The sequence below is a fragment of the Gracilinanus agilis genome, chromosome 4 (assembly GCF_016433145.1).
Source record: "Gracilinanus agilis isolate LMUSP501 chromosome 4, AgileGrace, whole genome shotgun sequence".
Taxonomy (NCBI): Eukaryota; Metazoa; Chordata; class Mammalia; order Didelphimorphia; family Didelphidae; genus Gracilinanus; species Gracilinanus agilis.
The window spans coordinates 414,714,760-414,737,643 of NC_058133.1; the positions used below are offsets into that span (position 1 = coordinate 414,714,760).

The following is a 22,884-nucleotide window of genomic DNA, read 5'->3' on the forward strand; positions in this document are numbered from 1 at the left end:
GAATTTTTAGTCACTGGTAATTTCCTACATCAATGAAATCCCATGTCCAGACATAGCTATCTAAAAATATTAAACTGAAACATGAACACTTAAACAATCAAATAACCAAGAATAATAATAGAATTCTAGAAGGTCCAGGATTAGAATACTGAGTCTGCTTAAAAATAATTGCTTAAGATTGCAGCATACTATTTTTCATTTTATTTCTTCAATGAATTTTTCTCTATTTTAAGAGATATATGTCTTGTTTCACAACATAAACATGAAAATATATATCGTATGATAATACATGTGTAATCTATATCATATTTCCTGTTATCTTGGAGAAGAGGAAAGTCAGGAGGAAGAAAACATGAACCCCAGAATGTAAAAAAAAACTATCATTAAAAATTATATTGACATGTAAATATTAAAACAAAAACAACAAAGTATCATGGGTGGCAGAAGAATTGCTTAACTGTTGTAAAGAAGACCTGTTTTCAAATCTTATCTCTGGCACTTTCTAGTTGTGCAACCAAGGGCAAGGAACTCAGTGCTCCAGGCCATAAGTTACAGAAGAGTTTCTCATCTGCCTATCTGAATAAAGGAAGAGTTTTTTTATAGAAGAACTACCTATACCAATGAAATCATAAATCTAAACCAAATAAACAAGCTATCAAAAAAATGAATAAACAAGCAAATGTAAATAAATGAATGAATGAATGATCTATTTTTCTCTTCATCTATGATCAAGATCATTTGGATTCTACCACCTCAGTATCTGCTATCTGACAATGGCACTTAAAATGATGAAATTGGAAATGCGACTGGATTTCCCCAAGTACATACAAGACACCTGCATTGAAAGTAGACTAATTTTAAAGGCTTTTAAAGATCATTTAAAGATTATCTCAAAGAGGCATAGTTTCCAAAAGAAATGAAAAAAAAATCATAGCTGATATGATTACAAAAAAGTGACCAATACTCACTAATAATTACCAATTAATGAACCTAAATGTCCAACCCTTAAAAATATTTATGAGAATAGTCTATATACATATCAGAGTAATATTGTTAAGATAAGAAAGTAAGTGGAAGCCAGGTATATAATTTTCTATATCAGAGCACATTTTTTTTTTACGTATACAATTAATTGAGGGATTTCAAGAATATGTGATCACAGTGAGGCAAAGGAAATTAAGAATATTATCAGGGAGTAGAATATAAAAGAAGAACTAAGTGAGATCTTGCAGATCTAAATTCTCATTTTAAACAATATATATGATGTTTAAAAAATATATGATGAAATCATATCTAGAGAAATTGTTACTTATCTGCCTAGTGTCACAATTAAATCTAAGTCCAGTATCTTTTGCCATTTCACACACAACCTTAGATGCTAGTTAACAGTTCACTTGTATAAAGAAAAAAATATATGTATGTGTGTATGTATATTTTTCCTATATGTTATTAATCCTTACATGAGATAGTATCTAAACTATACCTAAAGCAAACTGGTAAGTTTGAATAATCAAATCTTATTCAATAGGTCATACACCAATTAGATGGCATTTTGGTGGCACCAGTGACTAGAATAATTATCAATGCATTAGCAGAACAACAAACATTGTTTTGTAATAACATTGTTAATAAGCAATAATGCAACCTAATTTTAGAATGAGGATACCTTGAAATATCATTTGGAAAGTCATCTATTTATAATGGTTAATATAAAGTCATTTCCCCATAACATCGCTTCACCTAAAATTATGTTCTAATGGAACCAATTAAGTAACTTACCTAAGGTCACTAACTAATATATTAATGAATCAACACTTGAACCCAAGTCTTCTGAATCCCAGTCAAGTGGTCTTGTATTTGGACACTGAGGATTTTCAAGGGGGTGAAGATAGTAGCTTACAAATATAGTTGTTAAATTTGTTGATATTCTAAATCATGGAATATTAGAATTTATAATATAGTGTAGAAGATTAACTAAATGCCAGACTAAATGCCAAATGAATTGTAAAACTAATAAGTTTTGTGAGTTAAGATCAAGAGAAAATTTCTGTCAATGGAAAAGGGTCATTGATACCCTATGACAGTGATGACATACCTATGCCACAGATGCCAAAGATGGCATGCAGAGTACTCTCTGCAGACACACACCCGCCCTCCCTCTCCCCCAACCCTGTTCATTACTAGAAAGGAATAGGGACTCAGATGGAGCTGCTTCCCTACCTCTCTCCAACTTGCCTGATAACATTTTTTCACACCACCCACCCTTCTGCCCAGCAGCCCAATAGAAGCTCTTTTTCCCTCCCTTGTGTGGGGTAAGAAGGGAGGGGGAGAACATGCCTGGTACTTGGTGTGGGGGAGGGGCCTGGGCCTGGTGAGGTGGGGAGGGGCAGGGTCTGGCACTTTGTCTTCAAAAAGTTTGCCATCATTGCCTGCCCTATGACTTTTCTCTGAGAACCACTTGCTTAAATGGCTAAATGAGATGGATCCTCAGAGGAAATCTGTAGGGTTTGTCACTAACTTCTTTCTATCTAGAAGTTTAGCCAAGTGATATTTTCTTGGTCACAGCTATGAAATATGGAGGGCTCATTAAATAAGTTAGTGGAAGGAGTATCCATGTTAACATGATTATGTATCTTACAGAGCATCATTGGACTATATTATTTTAAGAAAAGTTTTAAGAGTATAACTTTGTTACTTTGGAGCTGCCCTTTTCAACTACAAATGATGTACTTCTGGTATCTAGTGCTGCTTACTATGCCTAAATGGATCTTCATTTTCCCTCCTCCCTGAAGTTTCGTCTATTTGGGAATTATTTCTTAAAGGAAGAAGTTCTGGAACTCTTTGGTCTTCTAGGACTATGTACTTTGTCAAAGTATTTGAAACATGATCCAATGTGAAATATGTACTTTTAAGTTCTTACAGATCATCAAAATAACCCAAACAAGAATATATTTGGGGCTATTAATAGATATATTTTTATTTTCTTGTTTTAAATCATTTGATCTATTTTGCTCAATATTCACTATTTACTTGAGAAAATCTTCTGGTTCTTTAAGTCAATATTCATTTGAATAATATGCAACCTTTCATTATGCTCCTTTTTTACTGATTGTTTAAATAATTACTTTGACACTTCATTTTCTTTCTTTTAGATGATCTTATAATGTCCTTCACTGTGTCCATGGCCATTGGACTTGTTATTGGAGGTATCATCTGGGCACTGCTTGTTTGTCTGTCCAGACGAAGAGCTAGTGCCCCTATCTCCAGATGGAGTTCAAGCCGTCGTTCCAGACCTTATTCCCACAGTCTCAACAGGACTGGATTTTATCGTCACAGTGGCTGTGAACGTCGCAGCAACCTCAGCTTGGCCAGCCTCACTTTCCAGCGGCAAGCTTCCTTGGAACAAGCCAATTCCTTTCCTAGGAAATCAAGCTTCCGGGCATCTACTTTTCATCCTTTCTTACAGTGTCCTCCACTACCTGTAGAAACTGATAGTCAACTAATGACACTTCCTTCCACCAATACCTCCCCAATCATCAGTACCACCCACAGTTTGAGCCGTCCTGACTTTCATTGGTCTAACAATAGTCTTCGTGTTGGTCTTTCAACTCAGACTCCTCCACCAGCTTATGAGTCTATTATAAAGGCTTTCCCAGATTCTTAAATAGAAGATTATTTCTGCTTTTTTTTCATGAGAGGTAATAACAATAAATTAAATAAAGTTGAGTAGGGAGTGCAGTCAAGATAATTGGAGAGTGTTCAAGCCAATACCATGTTGGTAATGTTGAAAGTTGATGCACTATGTTTGGTTTGTACAAAAAAATTGCCTTTGTATCACAAAAAATTCATGTTCTACTATATAAGTTTTGTATTATGAGGCCTTTAGAATAGAGGAATGGGTCTGTTGAAATATTGTATATCCCCTTTCATGTTTTTTTTTGTTTTTTAAATATAACTGACGAACTTATATTTTTAAGAGTCTTTTGCTTTGGATAAGTATTATTTAAAGCCCCTTCCCTATACTTCATGAAGAAATTTTTTTCTCTTTTTTGAAAGAGAAAAGTTCCTTCATTTTGATATGAAATCACATTGCCAAACAACTTTAAATCACTAGTGGTTTTAAAAAATTGTGATAAAAAAAGAATGATTTTAGATAGACCTATAAAAAAGATCATAGGAAAATAATCATAAGAAGATGACATCATTAGAAGTATCAGACTTTTTGATTTCTAGAGTGACTCTCTTATGGCTTTTCTACATTATGATTATTTTTGTCAATAAGGTTACTATGTAGATCTCATACTTGGAAGGAAGGGAGGGGAACAAGCATTTATATAGTGCTACTATGTGCCAAGAACTATGGTAAGCAAGTTTTATGAATACTGTATCATTTGATCCTCACTACAACCCTAGGAGGTAGGTGCTATTATTATTCCCATTTTATAATTAAGGAAACTGAGGGTCAGAGAACTAGTAATTATATAAGGCCAGATTTGTACTTAGATGTTCCTGATTCCAGCCCCAGTACTATATCCAATGCTCCACCAGCTGTCCTAGATTTACTAAATGGGATGTCAGAACTTTCATTGTTATCACTGTCTTTCATTTTTTATTGTCATGACTGGAAAACAATAAAGCTGTATTTTGTAGCAAGAAGGGAATAAATTTTATAATAAAACAACATGGCCTTAAAGGACAAGATATTCTTATGTTAATGTTTATATCTGATTTATATCACAGAAAAACTAAATATCTATTTCTATCAGTATCATTTTCTTTGCATTTAAGGTGGAATAATTGATCAAAGGAAAGTCCTATCCTTTATAAAAATAAAGTTTAGCTTTTGTTTCAAAGAAGCCATTCCTATTTAAGCAATATGAACTGCTGAGTGCAAAATCTCCTTTTATTTTTGCTTACCAATAAAATATATTAAATGGCGTGGGGTACATACATATGGATCTATGTAGTGTGAAGGGGTCTATTTCTATGGACTGTCATCCTCCTTAAAAACACCTCTCCAGCTGCTGGAAAATATAATTGTTTCAAATTTATGCTGATGCTCTGGCCTTTGTCAGGCAATGGGTTCAGTTATTCTAAATGAGTTGCATAGTTAGGTTGAGTTATGGTGAAATTGCAGTTTGTATTTTGGAATGAAAATTTGCATTTTATAGAGGAAAAATCTTTCATTTTTGTTTCTAATAGTGAGTGGTGCCATTAATGGTAGCTAAATAGAGGTCTAAAATTTATTTTTTAATTAATTTTGACATTCTACTTAAGCTCTACTTGATAATTTAAATAAGACTTCTTTTGTGCCTTTTTATTCCATGATTGAAATTGTTTTTTCTGAATATTGCCTTTCAGATTTGATGCTATGTTATCTTTTAAAAAACTTTATGGTGATCAGATTGCTACAAGGTGCTCTTAAATGGGGAATTTTTTTAGATGAAACTTTTGTTATCAACCTAAATGAGATTTTTAAGAAAGCTTTATATTTATAAAATATATGTCTTTTTAATTGTATGAGAAATACATAATTTTTTCTTTTAATCTGAAATTTACATTGGAAAAATTTTTAAAGCTTACTATTAGGGAAAAAAGTCTAAAATCTTCCAAAGCATTTCAAACTTGGTAGGTATGATCCATTCAAACATGATCATAACCTCCATTAAAAGATTATTTTGTAAACATGGTAGAGATTATGGAATGTGGGAAAGAGAAAGTCAAAATAAAATCTTTTCTTTTTCTATAAACTTTTTCTGTAGGTGAACATTTGCCTGAATTAATTTCAACTTTAATTCATAGTTTACTTAAACATTACATAGAATTATTTTGGAATTACTTGGCAACAACTATAATGAAATTTACTTTTTTTAAAATTCAAAGGGTATCTTTAACTAAAATAATTATTAATATAGTTCAGAAAAAATCTCCCTACTGAGGAAAGTTGGCACATTCTCCCCAATTACACATATGAGTTAATTGTCAGATAATTGTTGGACAATTATTCTTTTCCATTTTCTTTTGTCAGTGTATATCCAACTACAGTAAATGTTTCTGAAAACCAGTTGTCATAACCAAAAATCAAAATTTATTATATCTCAAAAAAATAACTTTTATTATTGTCTGAGAGTGTTTTTAAAGACACATATGTGCATTGTACTTATTGAATGATATGCAAAGATGTTCAGTTGGTCAATCAATCAACATGCATTTGATAAACACATATCATGTTTTATGAATTCTGTTAGGCACGGAACTATAAAGACAAACACAAAACTTCATGGAGCTTACATTCTATCAGAGAAAGCATATAAAATATGAGAATGATGACTAGGTGGTGCAGTGGACAGAGTGCCAGGACTACAGTCTAGAAGACTTCTTCCTGAGTTCAAATCTAGCCTCAGACATTTCATAGCTGTGGGACCCTGAGCAAATCACTTAACCTTCTTTGCCTTAGATTCCTAATATGTAAAATGAGCTGGGGAAGGAAGTGGCCAATCTAGTATCTTCTTGGAAAAAACCTCAAACTGGTTCCTAAAGAGTTGACCAAATGAAAAGTGACCAAACTAAAGCAAATATGAATAATATAAGATATACTAAATGTCCAATATATACAAAGTATTTAGGTGGATACTAGCAACTAGTGCAAAGACAAGAAAGCTTCTAAAGTGAACCATAAAGGGAAATGGGAACTTAAAATTGCAGAGAAAATGAGAAAATGCATTCTAGACTTAGAGAATAGACTATAAAAAGACAAGATCTATGATGGATTATAGTAAATGAGGAACAATAAATTAGCCAGTTTAGCCAGGAAAATAGCATATAATAAGGCTAGAAAGGATGGTTCAAGCCATATTGTAGAGAGCTTTGAATACCCAACAGAAGAGTTTGTATTTTATTCTCATGGCCACAGGAACTCCTTGAACAGGGAAGCGACATGATTAAATTTCTACTTTGGCAATTGTGTAAAAAATCAACTTGATGGGGGCAGCTGGGTAGCTCAGTGGAGTGAGAGTCAGGCCTAGAGACAGGAGGTCCTAGGTTCAAACCCGGCCTCAGCCACTTCCCAGCTGTGTGACCCTGGGCAAGTCACTTGACCCCCATTGCCCACCCTTACCAATCTCCCACCTATGAGACAATACACCGAAGTACAAGGGTTAAAAAAAAATTTTTAAAAATCAACTTGAAAACAGAGAAGCAAGTCAGAGAGAATGATTAAAAGACTCTCTAACCTCCTGGGCATTTTTAATTTAAAGATAGGCAATTCAAAGGGTAACATGTATAAATAATTATAGCATATCTCTTATAGCTAGCTATCTTTAGCTTACATCTATGTTTGAAGAATAAAAATAAATCTAGCTCTCAGCTGATTGATGTCTATATGATTCCAATAACTTTTTTTCTGATTTATAAATATAATTTAATTTTATCTGAACTGATAAGTTATCTTGCTATTACTCAAGTATATCTATAAATGGTCCCATTTGACTCCAAAATAGTGCTATCACAAATAGGGATGATTCTGATACTAATGACTGCTGAATCAAGGAAGAAACACTCATTCATACAAAAAAAAAAAAAAAAGGTGTTACCTTCATGAATCTTGGAATGTTAAATCTGGAGAGCTCCACCAATAGTTGTTTTATGAGCTTTTTGTCAGCAAAATAATACTGAATAGCTCAATTAGAATATAGCATTAAAATGAAGGTTAATGGTTAAGAGTAATATCTGGGCTATGTAAGCAGCACTGGGGAATATAAGTAGTAGATCAAGGTACTAAATAATGCAAAAGTACTGATGTCCTGAAAAAGTGCCATGAATTAGCAAAGATTCTTGTAATGCATACTAATTAGGTACTGTGGAACATCATATTATGGCTCATCCATTCTAAGTTGGATGTCTTAGACCTTCCAACCTATTCTCTCTCCTTTTTTTTGTCAATCTACTCTTAAAGCTATGCTGTAATCCCTGTTAGAATTGTTGGTTGGTCATTCAGTCATATCTGGCTCTTTGTAACCCAATGGACCAGACATGTCACACTTTCAAACTGAGGAGCTCATCTCCTGATGGAATGTATTTTAATACTGTCCATGAGGTTTTCTTGGCAATAATACTGGAATAATTTGCCATTTACTCCTCCAGTGGATCACTTTTTGTCAGAACTTTCCACCATAACCTGCCCATCTTGGGTAACTTAACATGGTATAGTTCCACTGAATGATGTGAACCCCTCAAATTTGTCAGAGAAAAAAAACCATACAAAAGACTGGAATTTAAAGAGTGAGAATGGCTCTTTTCTTTCCATTCATGACAATATGAAGATAAATATATATATATATATATATATAAATACAAAAATAAATATAAAAATAAAAATAAATTTTAGGAGGGTAATACTACTAGGGGTAAAGTTCTCCATTAATTCCTAAAAATAAATAGCAAGCAGCAAAAATATGAATAACCGTGGAAACAGAAGAGTTCTTCTCAAGTTAGTTCTATTCATCAGACATTTATTGAATGTGTGCTATGTAAGGCACTGCTCTAGGAACAAGGGGGGGGAAGCAAAAATGAAAAGGAAAAAGAAAAAGGAAAAGGAAAAAGAAAAAAGGAAAAAAAATCCTCAAGGGATGGCAAGATTCAGATGAGAACATATGTATGCAGATAAATATATATAAAGTATATAATATAATTTTAAAAGTTTAGAGCACTAAAAAGTAGGAAGATCGGGAAAGGATTCCTAGAGGAGGCAAAGATGGTATACATAAGAGTAAAAGGCCATTTTGACCAGAAGTGGGGTATACAGTGGTTCACAAGTACCAAATAATCCCAAAACACGTCATTATCATCAAACATGTCATTATCATCAAAAACCCTGGAGGTCATTTTATTGAGTTACTATGGAAAAGGAATGGATGTAGCCCCCATCCACTAATGATAGTGGACCCCAGTAAAATCAAAGCCATCATCTGGCCAGAATCACTTCTCCCATGAGGCCCCCAAAACCCCTCCTTTTTCAACCCCTCCTCTGCCGTACTTGGTAATAACTGGCTGTTCTTGACAAACCCATGGAAGCAAATATTTCCCTGAGATTCTGGGCTAGATGGTTACATATTTGCTTGTGACTCATTATCCTATAGAAAACTCTGTTTAAGCTTTGGTGAAGTAAACGAAGTCATTGTACAAAGATTGCAAATCGTTACTAACCATTGTCCAAGCTTACCTAATCCCTTAGCCTACATCACTTTATAAAATACTAGCTGTGATCAATAAATCTCACCTCTGATTGCTACCAGTTTCAGTGGCCCTCCTGATGCATGTCATCCTTCTCACCATATCTCATTCTCCTCACCCCTTCAGGACCCCCAAATGTTTGTCAGAACCCCTTAGGACCCCTTGACATACTCCAAAGAATTGAAGGTTCAGGTACCTAAAGCATAATATAGAATTGGTGTTAATAGTTAGAACATATTATCAGTGATGGATTTCATAGATGAGCCACAAAAGATATATGCTATACAATGAGAAAAAAAGTTTGACCACTGATGGAGCAAGGGTAAAGGCCATTTAAAGGACAAACTGTATGTACTATGAGTATTTAAAGAATATCAAGAGATCTAGAACTCCCCCACTGAGCTGACTGGACTCTCTGCAGAGAATTTAAAGGAGGACATAGACACAATTTATATAAAATAGGGTCTGGATGGATTGTGAACTGCATACTGAAAGGGTGTCCACATCAATAGTATTTGTTATTTTATACAGGCTTTCTCTCAGTAAACCGGCTTTTTAAGTGAGGGCATAATAAAGAGTTGGGTCAAGTGAGGTTCTTCTCCTTCAGGTACAAACGGTATTTCCTCCATGCTACAATCTACATGAAGAACTGTTGAGTCTTGGTGAGGAAATGGAGGGTTCTTTCCCTGCTTCAGAGTATGGAGGCTATTCTTTACTTCCTATCAATTTATTACATCATAATGAAAGGGCTTTTAATTTGTTTCTAAACTAGAACTGGACATGTATCAAAAGGATTAAATAGAGAAACATTTTCTTTCAATCCTGGTAGCACTTTATGCAAAAACTGCTTAAAGCCTATGGAATGGAGAAGGTTCAGGGGGACACTCTCTCACCCAGTCACCATATGGCCATAAAAAAAACTACATTGATTTTCTTCTATGTTTGTGGTATTTATGCTTTCCTGAGATTAGGTGAATGAATATTAGAAGGAGATAGATCCCATTGTAACCTTGTTCATTTCAGAAGGTCATAAGAATCACCAAATGTCTAGGAACTGGAATCTGCAACAGAATATTCCAGTACTAGAAAGATACCTCCGGCCTCTCAAAGCTATTCTTAGCATTCTCAGGGTCATGCTCTGGAGACATGATCTTTTAGTAAAATGGGGATTAGAAGAGTGACTTCAGAGCCTATATACCAAACTGGTATCCAGGACAAAGAGATCATATATTGATTGCTTTATATATGTTTCCTTTTAGCAAACAGGTTTTCATAAGTGGTACCTCCTCGCTTGCTCCTTAGTCCAGTTCCAGTCTGTGAGAGCACATCTAATCAATTTAATTGATATAATTTGATTCAGAGTAAAGAAAAGCTGAAGAGTCAAAAATATATGTCAAATATGGTCAAACAAGGGTTAGAGCACAGGAATTCTGTAGGAACCATGTGGCAAAGTAATGTTCAAGGACAATGAGAAAGTTAAAGTTTTAACTATTCTTGTATTGTTTTTGATGTTGCTATGGTGCTTTGACACATTCCCAGATCACCTAAGACAGGAGAGATGCCAGGAGATTGTTCCTGGGATAAGATATTTTGTTTCCCTTAACACATGGATGGGAACAACATCTTTCTTCTGGCTTGTTGTCAGAATTGACTATGCCAAACTTTATCTGCCTGAGGCACAGATGGACTCTCTTCCTGAGAGGTGTAGAGATGAAAACCTGATCCAGTGATCATTTGGGCATTATACACTAAGTTGGATGGGGAGAAGGGATACCCTTCTCTTCTGCTTAGAAGTTATAGCCCTCAGAAATGGACTTGGGATCATTTTCTGTTTCATTTTTCCTTTTTCACTTCTAGATGTGGAGTGGTGATGGTGGAAGTGGAGTCCCTAGACAAGAGAGCTTGAGCTATGGCAATTTTGGAGCTAAGAATCCAGGCTGAATGTTGCTGTCATTACCATCAAGAAAACACTGAAAATCAAAGGTTCTAGGCCACAAGTCCAAGGGTACTTGGAATTTGGTGGATATGCGCTGAATTAAGCTGAGAATTTAATTGCCTTCTCTCCCCAAAGACTGAGGTGGTATGGTTGGAAATAATGTATCCTAGATATTGGGGGGAGGAAATCTTTGTGTGTTTCCTCTTGTTTTTCTTTTGGAGTAAATATTCCTTTGAAAAAACTAATCTGACTGTGCAGTGGCTAAATGAAACTGAGATGCTAGGCAATTTCTTAAAATTTGGGGAACACAGTCTTGAATAAATGGTGGAGACCAGAAACTCCCTTGCACAATTAAAAGTACCAGAGAACGCTAAAGGAGGGTGGAAATATAACATACTTGGCCTTTAGGCAGTGGGTGCCAGAGTAGACACAATATAATGATATTCCTCACTGAAAAATATGATAGTTGTGGCCAAGAAATGACTATCGAGAAATGGAATATGAAGACATTAGCTATAATGATGAAGTGAGTTTGGTTGATTTTCCCCTAGATTGACTGAAATTAAATAGACTAAAGGAGAATCTCTAAAGAGTTGGGAGAGAAAAATAACCCTTGAAATAGTCATGCAATTCAGATATAAATAATCAAAATAAAAAGACATAAACAGTCTGTGTCAATCTTGTAACTCTTTCCCATTCTGGACAATTAACCTTTGAAGTACTTCTCTGCTATTTCTTAACCATAGTTTTTGGGGAAAGAGGTAAAAATATCAGCCTACTGCCTTGATACAGCAGTGGACAATTGAGAGGACATGGAGGAGGTAAAATATTTCTTTTTTGACTATTCCTCCTCCCTATTCCCAGAGGCATCCTGTGAAAATTTTTTTGAAAATCCCTTCTTTTTCTCTCCCAAGGATAGCATTTGCTCCCATGGGTTTGGGTGCTATTTCTATGCAGAAGAGCACCTGAGCTTTGGTAATGTAACATCAAATGCCGAATATCTTTATCTCCATGTCCTACAGATATCTCAAACTCAGCATGTCTAAAAATGAATTCATTTTTCTTTTTATTTAACATTTCTTCTATTCTCACCTTTCCTTTTTCCTGTTAAGTATACTGCCATTCTTTCCATAATTCTGATTCTCAATCTAAGAGTCATCGAAGATTTGTTGATTTATACCACCTACTTACTTGTTAGGTCTTGCCAATTATACCTCCATGGCGTCTTTTAACTTCATTCTTTTCTCTCCATTCACATATTAACCTAATTCAAGATATCCTTAGTTTCTACCTTGATTGTTGAAAAAAATCTCCTAATAAATCTCTGTAATTTAAATCTCTTTCTTTTCCAATTCATTTCCCATAGAGCTTCCAAAGAATATTTCTAAAATGCAAGTTTTACCATGCTACTCTTTGGGGTCCTAATTTCCTCTAGTGTGGAAATATAGAATCCTCTGTCATTTAAAGCCCTTCATAATCTGGTTCCAGACTGCCTTTTAAAGTTTATAACACATTATAGAATCTAGCCACAATGGCCTTTTTTTATTTTTTAAACTCTTAACTTCTGTGTATTAGCTCCTAGGTAGAATAGTGGTAAGGGTGGGCAATGGGGGTCAAGTGACTTGCCCAGGGTCACACAGCTGGGAAGTGTCTGAGGCTAGATCTGAACCTAGGACCTCCCATCTCTAGGCCTGCACAGTGGCCTTTTTGCTATTCCTCATACATAATTCCAGGTCCCATTTATTTCTGTTGCTGTATATAATATTCTTTTGGTTTTGTTCATTTTGCTCTATGTAATTTCACATAGGTCTTTCCATGTTTTTCCAAAATTAACCTGTTTTGTCATTTCTTAGAGTGAAGTAGTATTCCATCACAACCATATGACACAATTGGTTTAGCTATTCCCATTTGATAAGTGTCCTTTCAGTGTCCAATTCTTTTTGACCACAGGGTAGTAAGGGGACTCCAACTTGAGGTAGAAAAATAAGAACACAAAATTTCAGAAATTTAGATGGAATAACTATTTTAATATAAAGATAAAGCTAGGAACTATGGGGTACTGAGGAGCACTAAGCAATAAACCCAACACAGAAAAAAAACTCATGAATGAGATAGAGTGAAAAATGACATGCTTTGATCTGCAATCAAATTATAAAGGCAATATGTCATCTTCTTTCACAGCATGATGAGCATAGAAATATGTATTGTATGATGATACATAACCTGAATCATGTTATTTTCCAGGGAGGGGGGAGGAGAAGGAAGGAAAGAGAACATGTATCATAAAATGTAAGGAAATAATTATTAAAAATTATATCAATATGCAAAAAATTAAAATTTAATAAAAATGATTTGCCTAAAGGCAGCAGAGCTCTCAGAGAAAACCATCTATCATTAGTATGATAGAGAATTTCTTCACTGGGTGAAAAGTAGGATTACCATATCTCTGTGACTTAATGTCAACAGCTCAGCTAAATTCAACTAATTTCAGGTATTCTCTGCCCTTCATTTCATAAAGTTAGCAACTTTTATTATTAGAGAAAATTACTGTCTGTGGGCAAAGATCCAAGAACCATCTATTAATTCTAAATTTAAAATTGTAGAGAATTCTCCTTGATGAAACGAACCAACTTTTCTTTCCAATTGGATTTTTCTCTAATTTTAATGATACTGAGCACAATTAATCTATATTGAAGAAGATGCTGAAATTCATAAAGATCTGGAGAGTGAAGAGATACTATTGTGTACTAGAAGCTAGTGGTGATTTATGTTTTAGTTACACATAATTCTACTCATGGGAACTTATAAACATATCAAAATACGAGTCAATACAGAAGTCTTTCAGATTTCTTATTTTTTAAAATTTATCATAATATGAACTAGAAATAAAATTTTTTATAAATTCATATCATAAAGTTGATAGAAACCCCAGGCCAACTAGTCTAACCTATCATTCAAGAGTTATCCCCTTCGTAATATCCTCAGCAAGTGGTCATAGCTCACTATCTTAAGAGACAGTCAGTGCATTTTTGGATTGGCTCTAATTGTCATATTGACCTGAAACCTACTTCCTGTAATTTTGTTATAATGTGTCTAGTTATACTTACTGAAGAAAAATTAAGTGAGTATAATCACTGCCCAGTGTTGCCACCTATCAAATATTTGAGTTAGGAAACAGACTTTATGGTAGTACCTCAATTTTTAAGTACAATAAGTATATTATCCTCCTGGATCCTTTTTTTACTTCATTAGTAAAAATTCATTTGATCATAAATTACTTTTTAAGAATAAATTAGAAATTGTGACAGGTTGGTTAATGAAAGACACAAGATAAATATATTCTAATTTCATTATTTCATTACTTAATTCTTTTTTATTTCTCAGTTTTATGTGACATGTGACTCAAAGGCAGAATTTTCAAAGAACTTCCCCCCAAATACTTGACAGGTACTATAGTATAGAAGGAAGATGGGGCTTAATAATAGTTGAATCAAAATATAGCACTTAATATTTGGTACTCATGCCACCTTAGGCAAATCACTTAACCTCTCTAGGTCTCACCACTGTTGTATTCAATAATTTGGGAAGAGATGGTTCTGGGAGTGGGTGGCTGAAGGGTAGTTTGAAGGGAGGAAAGAGTGGTTTAAGAAGAAGAGGGTAGGGATAAGCCTGAATTTATTTCCTGATAGACTGTGAGAGCTAGAGAATCATCAACACTAGTAGTGAGAGAGCTGAGAGAATAAAGATCATCAATACAACTGCAGCAATAGCCTTCCCTATTCTCTGGCTTGGCTGTGGACAGGTCTGGCCAGAGATAAAGGGAGAGAGTGAAATCTCATGTCTCCACCAGATTAATAGCCTCCAGTCCTGATTGTTAATTAATCTAATAGATAATAGATCAATAGGGTTTCCAATCCCCAATCCTTGGCCTTGTTATCCTTTCCCTACTTATAGATAAAAGTGTTCAAAAACAAGTACCTTCCTGAGTGGTCTTTTTATCACGGCCCTTGGGAAGGGAGTCAAAAGCAGTCAGATCCCAAACATTATCCAAGGCAGATCAATAGCCCAATACCAATTTATCCAACCCCAGGTTAGGCCTGGAGAGGTTACCCATCTCTAACCTCTCAGGGGTCCTTACTTGGGCAGCTGTTAAAGAATCCCTAACAGGTTATCAACTAAACCTGTTAGAGAGAAGGGGATAACTTACAGCAGTAGTCAGGGTGACAGGAGTCGGTGTTCCTCCCACCAACTGCAGCTGAGGAGATCATAGATAGATACTCATCATCACCATCATCACTATATCTCTATATCTCCCTTATACCCAATTATTTTTAACACCAATTTTTTCACATGGAAAATGAGTAGGTTATATTCAAGAAATGGTAGGGAGGCAGCTGGGTAGCTCAGTGGATTGAGAGTCAGGCCTAGAGACAGGAGGTACTAGGACAGAAGTTAAGGGTTTAAAAAAAAAAAAAGAAATGGTAGGGCTCCTGCAAGAGCCAAACTTATAATTTTGTTTTTTTGAGTACAGGAAATGATATATCTTTGATCATATAGGCATAAGATTTTTCAGAGATTACTCCTTACAGAGATATTTTTAGAGATGCATTAGTAGTATTTCTCACACGACTCATGACTTGATCTGAATTTTTTTTCATATCCAAAAAAAATTCTCTAATAGGTTTGCTGCAACCTTAGGTATTAACGTAAGTGGCTCTCATTCAATCTCTTGACATTTTCTTACTAAATGATTTCTGATTGCTTACTCAGGCATAATGTGAGTATACAATTGCTCTGAATCTGTTCTATCTTTGCCAAATCAGATCTGTAAAGTTCACTTGTAATTTAAAATGATTTTTTGAGTCATCTTGGCATTTTGACTTCATAAGTGTAAACTGAAGACTACATTTACTGGAAATATCTTCTCAAAAATAAAATGACATATGCCAGATCCCTGATCTACAGACACATTATAAAATTAGTTGATGCTCATGAGGTAATGTTAATGTTGAAAGAGGATCCAGGAATGAAATTTATCTGTACAATTACTGAAGCACATTTTAAAAAGGAATTGTATCTGTCTGCATTCAATAGTAGGCAAGAGGAGGAAGAGGAGGAAAGAGGAAGAGGGAAAAAGAAGAGAAAGAGAAGGAGGAAGGGGAGGAGGAGAAGAAAGCAAATAAGAAAAAGAAGAAAACTAAAAACTGTAAATGAATTTGAATTATTTTCAATAAAACCAAAAAGAGGATATAGAAACAAATCTCATAAAGGGAGAAAATGCTTATTGTGTTTAAATATATACATATATTTGTTCACCGCTTATTGATTCATTCATTCATCCATCTTCTCATTCATTCAACAAAGCTTTTTTAAGGTAAATACGTATCAGAGACAGTGCTAAGGACTAGAGGTACAGAATCAAAAATAGGTAGATTTTAAAGCTGCTAGAATCGTGTTTTAATAGGCTATTGGCTGTAACTGGCCCATATTAATACAGTCAATTAATATTTTATAATTTTGACTAGCTGAACTGGTTGAAAATTGAGAACTGATGGATCTGAGGGGTATGGTATGGGCAGAAACAGGTTCAGGCTCTCAGGATTTAAGTGAAGGTAGATATTTTCAAAGGTACTGTCATTAACCTCTTATAGCTTTATTTTAAGAATATATTAAAGGAGGGGCAGCTAAGTGGCTCAGTGAATTGAGAGCCAGGCCCAGAGACGGGAGGTCCAGGGTTCAAATCTAACTTCAGACACTTCCTAGCTGTGTGACTCTGGGCAAGTCACTTAATCCCCATTGTCTAGCCTTTACCGCTCTTCTGCCTTGGAAACAATACATAGTATAGATTCTGAGATGGAAGGTAAGGGTTTAAAATATCTTATCTATCTATCTCAAAGGGGCAGCCAAGTGACTCGGTGGATAGAGAGCCAGGCCTAGAGACAGAAGGACCCGAGTTCAAATATATCCTCAAATATGTCCTAGCTGGGTGACTTTAGACAAGTTGCTTAACCCCAAATGCCTAGTCTGTGTCACTCTCCTGCCTTGGAACCAATCTTAGTATTGTGTCTAAGACAGAATTTTTTTTTAAGAATTTATTATTGTCAGCATAGGATCTCAATGATTCAAGCGATATTAAACAAAGAAGAGGAAGAAAGAAACTTCTGTACTTCAGAATACAAATATTCAGCGGATATGAAAAGGGAATGGGTATTCATAGGAAGACCCAAGGAATGAAAAATCAGATGAAATGAAAATCAAATGAGTTAGCCAGAAAACAAACCAAGTCACCTATATTCAAGGGCAGTGGAATTGTTACAAGGATGATAAAGGAATCTTCCAGTTAGAACTTGAACTAAGCATGCATGAGACTCTTCTCTTGCCTTCCAATGATACTCTAATGAGGATAAACAACACAAAGAACGAACTTTCAGGAGAAAATGATGTTGGCTTACATCAGGAGAGATCCCTAATCAAATCATTATAGGAGAATAGATTTAGAACTAATTGAGTCTTAAAAAATTAGTACAACTCCCTTAATATATGAATAAGTTAACTAGATGAGGCCCAATGGATATAACTGACATATATATGAACCAAATTCACAAAGGTAGTAAGTAGCACAAGAAGAATTTAAAAGCAAGTCATCTGACTACAATTCCAGTACTCTTTCCATTACCAGTTTTTCAAAGTGTCATTTTGGGGCCTGTAAAGGTCTCTGAGGTACAAGTCAATACTATTTTTAAAAATATTACTAAGATATATAAATATTACTAAGATATATAAATTCCAATATAGTAAATATCGATAGATCTAAACCACATAAACAAAAGCTCTTTCAGGGATCCTCAGTCATTTTTAGGCATATAAAAGGGTCCTGAGATAAAAAAAAAAACTTGATAGCTACTGTTCTATGGCATGTTGCTATTACTTAGTCAATGATGAGATGAAGAAGGAGAATAGAACATGAATTTTGTATAATCTAACTTCAAACTAGTGCTATATTAATTTATTAAAGCTCTTGAATAAACCTGGGTTTCCTCAAAGCTAAAATGTTGCACATAATCATAAGACTACTATTCACACTTTAGCATTTGATGTATATTCATACTCACTATAAATCTCTCCATTCTTTTCACTTTTAGTTCTTCAGAAAATATTGTTCTCCACATACTATGTTCATTTTATAAAAGAGGAAGAACATTGGTACTAAAAATATTACTCTTTGATTCTGGAAAATTTTGTGGTACATTAAAGAAGATTTAGTCTCCTCTTTTCCTCCTCATTTTGGGGTCAACTCACTGTTCATTTATTATGCTTTTCTATATGAGGAATATCGATCCCAGATGTCCAGTTTCTGAAAGATGGTCAGAAAGACCCAGAATTTAAAAGATTATGTACATGATATTGGAGATAGATGTATGTATGTATATATATATATGCACATGTATCCATATGTATAAAATTTTGTATACATACTGACAAGTTCTTTTGATTTCTATCTAACTACTTATGATAATCTGGACAATAAATATTACTTATCCACTTGTCTTTTCTTGTGAGAATGATTAGAACATATTCCTTTAAGTATTTACTCATTTTTTCAGGAGGCTCCAAACTTGTAGGTCTTCACATAATGAGCACAATGCCATGTATAAAGAGGAAAATCTAGAGGACCTCAATAGCCACAGGGACTCTATTTCAGTCAATTGTGTGATGGGAAAGTTGGAGTATATTATGGAATCTGGTTATCCTACTGTTTTTGATGCTGAAAATTTCTTATAAAAACTTTTTTAGCCTATTTTTATTCTTGAATATTCTTAAGATTTTTTTTAATTAATCTCTTATCACAGTTCCTTTAAGCTAGTTTCCCATGCTTCTTGCTGCTTAATGAAGAGAAATACTCATAATCTTCTATCATCTTTTTCCATAAGATTTTACAAATGAGCTTATATTGAAAAATGTTAATGCCATTGGCTGCTGTCTCTCTTGGTTTGGCAAGTACATCAGTTATATACTAACTAAGAAACTTTTTTAGCCTCTTTTAGTCTTTAGTAAAAGCAATTGAAGTGACCACTTACTATGGAAGAATGTTTCTCCTTACTTTTGGATGACTGATAAATTCTATTTTTCTGATTCCTTTACTTCCCTGTCCAAGAACATTTGAGCTATCATTCCATTTATCTTCAACTTCCCTCTTTTGTTTGTTTTTGCTTTTTCTATTGAAGATGTCAAAAATGTTTATGACTCAATTCCTCCAGCAATATGTCTATTTGTATATCATTTAAAAGGGATCTGGTGCTTAATGTATCAAGAGTTTGATGAAACTTTATAGATGGATTGATATCTTTGTGATTATTACCTCCACTCCCTTCCCCAAAATTCCTTTATGCTGGTTCCACTATTAAAGAACTTGTATTTTTCTTTGTTTCATAGGTGAATGACTAAAATACTTATCACCCCCCCCAAAAAAAAATATATAAAATATACCCAGCCTCCTGGTGATCAACCCTTCCACACTTAGGTGGGTATTTAGGGAAAAAAAAAGATTTGATCTATTGCTGGGACGATAGCTGATACCTTTCTAGCATTATAGAACCTGCCAGGAATAGCCTTTGAGAACCAAGGATCACTTCCCATAGCACAATAAGAAATCCTAAGTAGTACTCCATAGAGGCTTTTGGCAAATATTGTCTTAAAAGTTTGCATGAATGTGGGCATATGTAAGTGCATATGTGTGTGTGTGTGTGTGCTTGCACGCTTTGGAATTAGGAAGGCTCCTCTTCCTGAGTTAAAATCTGACCTCAGATATTTACTGGTTAGTTTTATGATCCTGGGCAAATTACTTAACCTTGTTTGCCTCAATTTCCTCAGCTGTAAAATGAGCTGGAGAAGGAAATGGCAAACTTCTCCAACATCTTTGCCAAAAGATCCCCCCAAAACATCACAAATATTTGAAAACAAATGAAAAATAATGGAAGTGTATATAGGGGAAAATCATGTATATACACACATGCAGTGAGATGCAGCATTTTAATCCATGAAATCCTCTTTTTCTTTTCTCCAAACACTTTGAAATCTATTCTGCACATATGTAGAGTCCATTTTGGACTATGCCCAATTTTTCCTGTTCTCTATTAAAAATATTATGTGATTTTTTCCAAAAGTAGCATTTTGCTTGGGCAACCAGTTCTTTCCTGTTGGTAGGGATCCGATGGAAAAATAACAGCTCCTATTATTGCTTCTTCCACCTTTTTGAAAGATTATATTTCTTTTATGGTAAGTCAAAAATAGGATATATTATTCTGTTTTTGGCAGAAAGATAGTTCATGTAGATGTCCACATAACTGAAGTCCCCACTTGATACTGCTATATATTATAATTCAGTACTAGGTTCATGGTTTATTTATTTACTTTTGTGTTATTTAATTATTAGGAGCATGCTCAACTTCCCATCCTGTCTTTCCTCTAGAAGATATCCTATCCTCATCATTTTAAGTTGATGAATGACAACTCCTACACTCTCTCTTCTCACTGAGAGTGTATTCTTAGAAGACTAAGGCAAGATTTATGGAGGAAATGTTATATTATTAATTTATGTAAATTTCTATTTCACTAAAATACCTTTGTTTTGAATTGTATGGTGAGGGCTTATTGCCTCTGTTCAGATGGTGATTTAAACATTGACAATACCTAGAACTTGAAGCAAACATCTGAAGTCCCAATGTGAAAAGTTTCCCATGGACTACATGTATAATGGTTCATTTGGACTTAAGGAGGAGAATCCAGGGATACCCTTCATGCTAACAGGGATCTTATCTAGTTATAAATTATTTGTATTAAAGTAAAGTGTGTACCAAGACAACATCCAAGATTGTGACATAGCTCCCTGGATACTTCTTTATCCTATACTAGAACATGTCAAATCATATGTGAGGGTCATTCAAGAGCTACTCAAGTATTCATGGTCTACATACTGAAATAAGTACCTTCTGAGAGATAAAGCCATTTTGCAAGTGCACAATTTTTGGACATGTAGATTCCAGGCACTTTTGAATCATGAATAATTTAGATAAGGATGGGTACATTGGCAAAATTCCTTTGGTGGTTGGTGGGTACATTTATGCATTTACTGGTTATTTTAGCTGCTTATGTTAATCTCACCTCTTCCATCTGTGGGCTAGGGGCTTGATCCAATGAGACTGAGTCTGAGTGGAAGGAGGATACCAAGTTCAAAGGAAGAGAGGACCGAGCCCAATGTCATTTGTTGTAAAACAAGAAAGTTTAAATGAGATATAAAGGCACTCTTCTTTGTGAGGAGTTGAGAGGTTTTTTACTTCCTGGAATCATCCAATCTTGACTTTTTCGGAGATTTAATTTAGAGTTCACACTTTAATTCATCATTCAAAACTGTGTTAGCTTACCTTTCCTTTCCTGGAGGTTTTTTTTAGGACATCATCCTCCCAATGATCTTAAAAGTTAATATTTCTAAAAAAATTTTTTTAAGTTATTACTTCAGGGAATATCAATTTTGAAGAGAACTTCCAGTCTTTTAACTATTACTAAATATCAAAACAACTAAATTGTATAACTCTTTATTAGGGCTGATGCATTTTTGTGGTTTTTGGTGGTGGTGGTAATCTTCAACAAACAACTAAAGCAAAAGCATATGAAATAAATGAAGACTCCCTCAGTGACTGATATTTATTGCACAGCATTACTGGAGAACTCCTCAAAGGTTACTTTGTGATTCTATGGTTTTCTTTGCCAATAATAAAGCTTTAGGAATTTGGAGTCACCCAAGTATAAGCTATATCTACAAGGTTATGAGGTAGTCATTTTGGAAAGGTTAGAATTGGTTTTTGCAGATGCTATTAACTCTATTCTAAAGCCATTCATCATTTGAATTAAAGTACTCTGGGTTCCTGTTGTGACTCTCAGTACTGTGCTTTGAAGAAAAGGTCAGAGGACCATACATCCTGGCTTATTAAGTTTTTCCTGTCCTAGCTGCCTGTGAGTCCTAAAAGAAGTCAAGAATTTAGCTTTTGGCTCTTATTAGAAGCAGGACAACTTTTGGAAAGGAAGTCCTCTAATCACTGTGAAATGGTAAAAAAAAAAAAAAAAAAAAAAAAAAAAAAAATAAGTGTGCTGAATTTGGAGTCAGAAGACATGCATTCAAATTCTAGCCAAACTATTTACTACTTGTGTGACCTTGAGGAAATCATTTTACTTCTTTAGTGTCTAGTTGATTCTTCATCTGAACAAAGGGGTTAACAATAGGCATATTACCAACCTCATAGTGTTGTTGCGAAGGCCACATTTTCATTTATTAATTTGTTAACCAAATAATATATTCTTTCCAACTATACTGTTCTAGGATTTTTTTAAATCTCTGAAATTATTTCTTAATTGTAATTAACTTTTTTAGAGTTGATATTTTTGAATATATGTGAACAAAAAAAACTCCAAAAAGCAAAAACATATGAACTGGCACTTCCTATCTATGATGGTCTGCTAACAAGGGTTTTCTTTAGGAAATTTGTCCAATACTGAATCAGATATCAAGGAGTTTGACTGTCAATAGGTGAATCAATAACCAAATATCAAGCACTTATTTTTATTACAGGGCCTATGTTATGTGTAGAGGATACAAAAAGGGCTTTGATTGCCAAACAAAGGACTTTGTATTTGATCCTGAACATAATAGGGAATGCTTGCTT

At 34.4% G+C, this 22,884-nt stretch overlaps 1 protein-coding gene across 2 annotated transcripts in view; it reads left to right on the forward strand.

Annotated features, from left to right (window-relative positions):
- MYCT1 (MYC target 1) overlaps window positions 1–11,322 on the forward strand; it is a 37,205-nt gene extending 25,883 nt beyond the window's left edge. The window contains exons 2-3 of one of the 2 annotated variants that reach the window (XM_044671724.1): window positions 3,153–3,698; window positions 11,089–11,322. In XM_044671724.1, the coding sequence (XP_044527659.1) occupies window positions 3,153–3,664 (512 nt within the window). In that variant the 3' untranslated portion in view covers window positions 3,665–3,698; window positions 11,089–11,322. Of the gene's footprint in view, window positions 1–3,152; window positions 5,479–11,088 lie in introns of those variants that run through there. The other variant, XM_044671723.1, reaches the window with a different exon arrangement.
- Window positions 11,323–22,884: the final 11,562 nt, after the last annotated feature.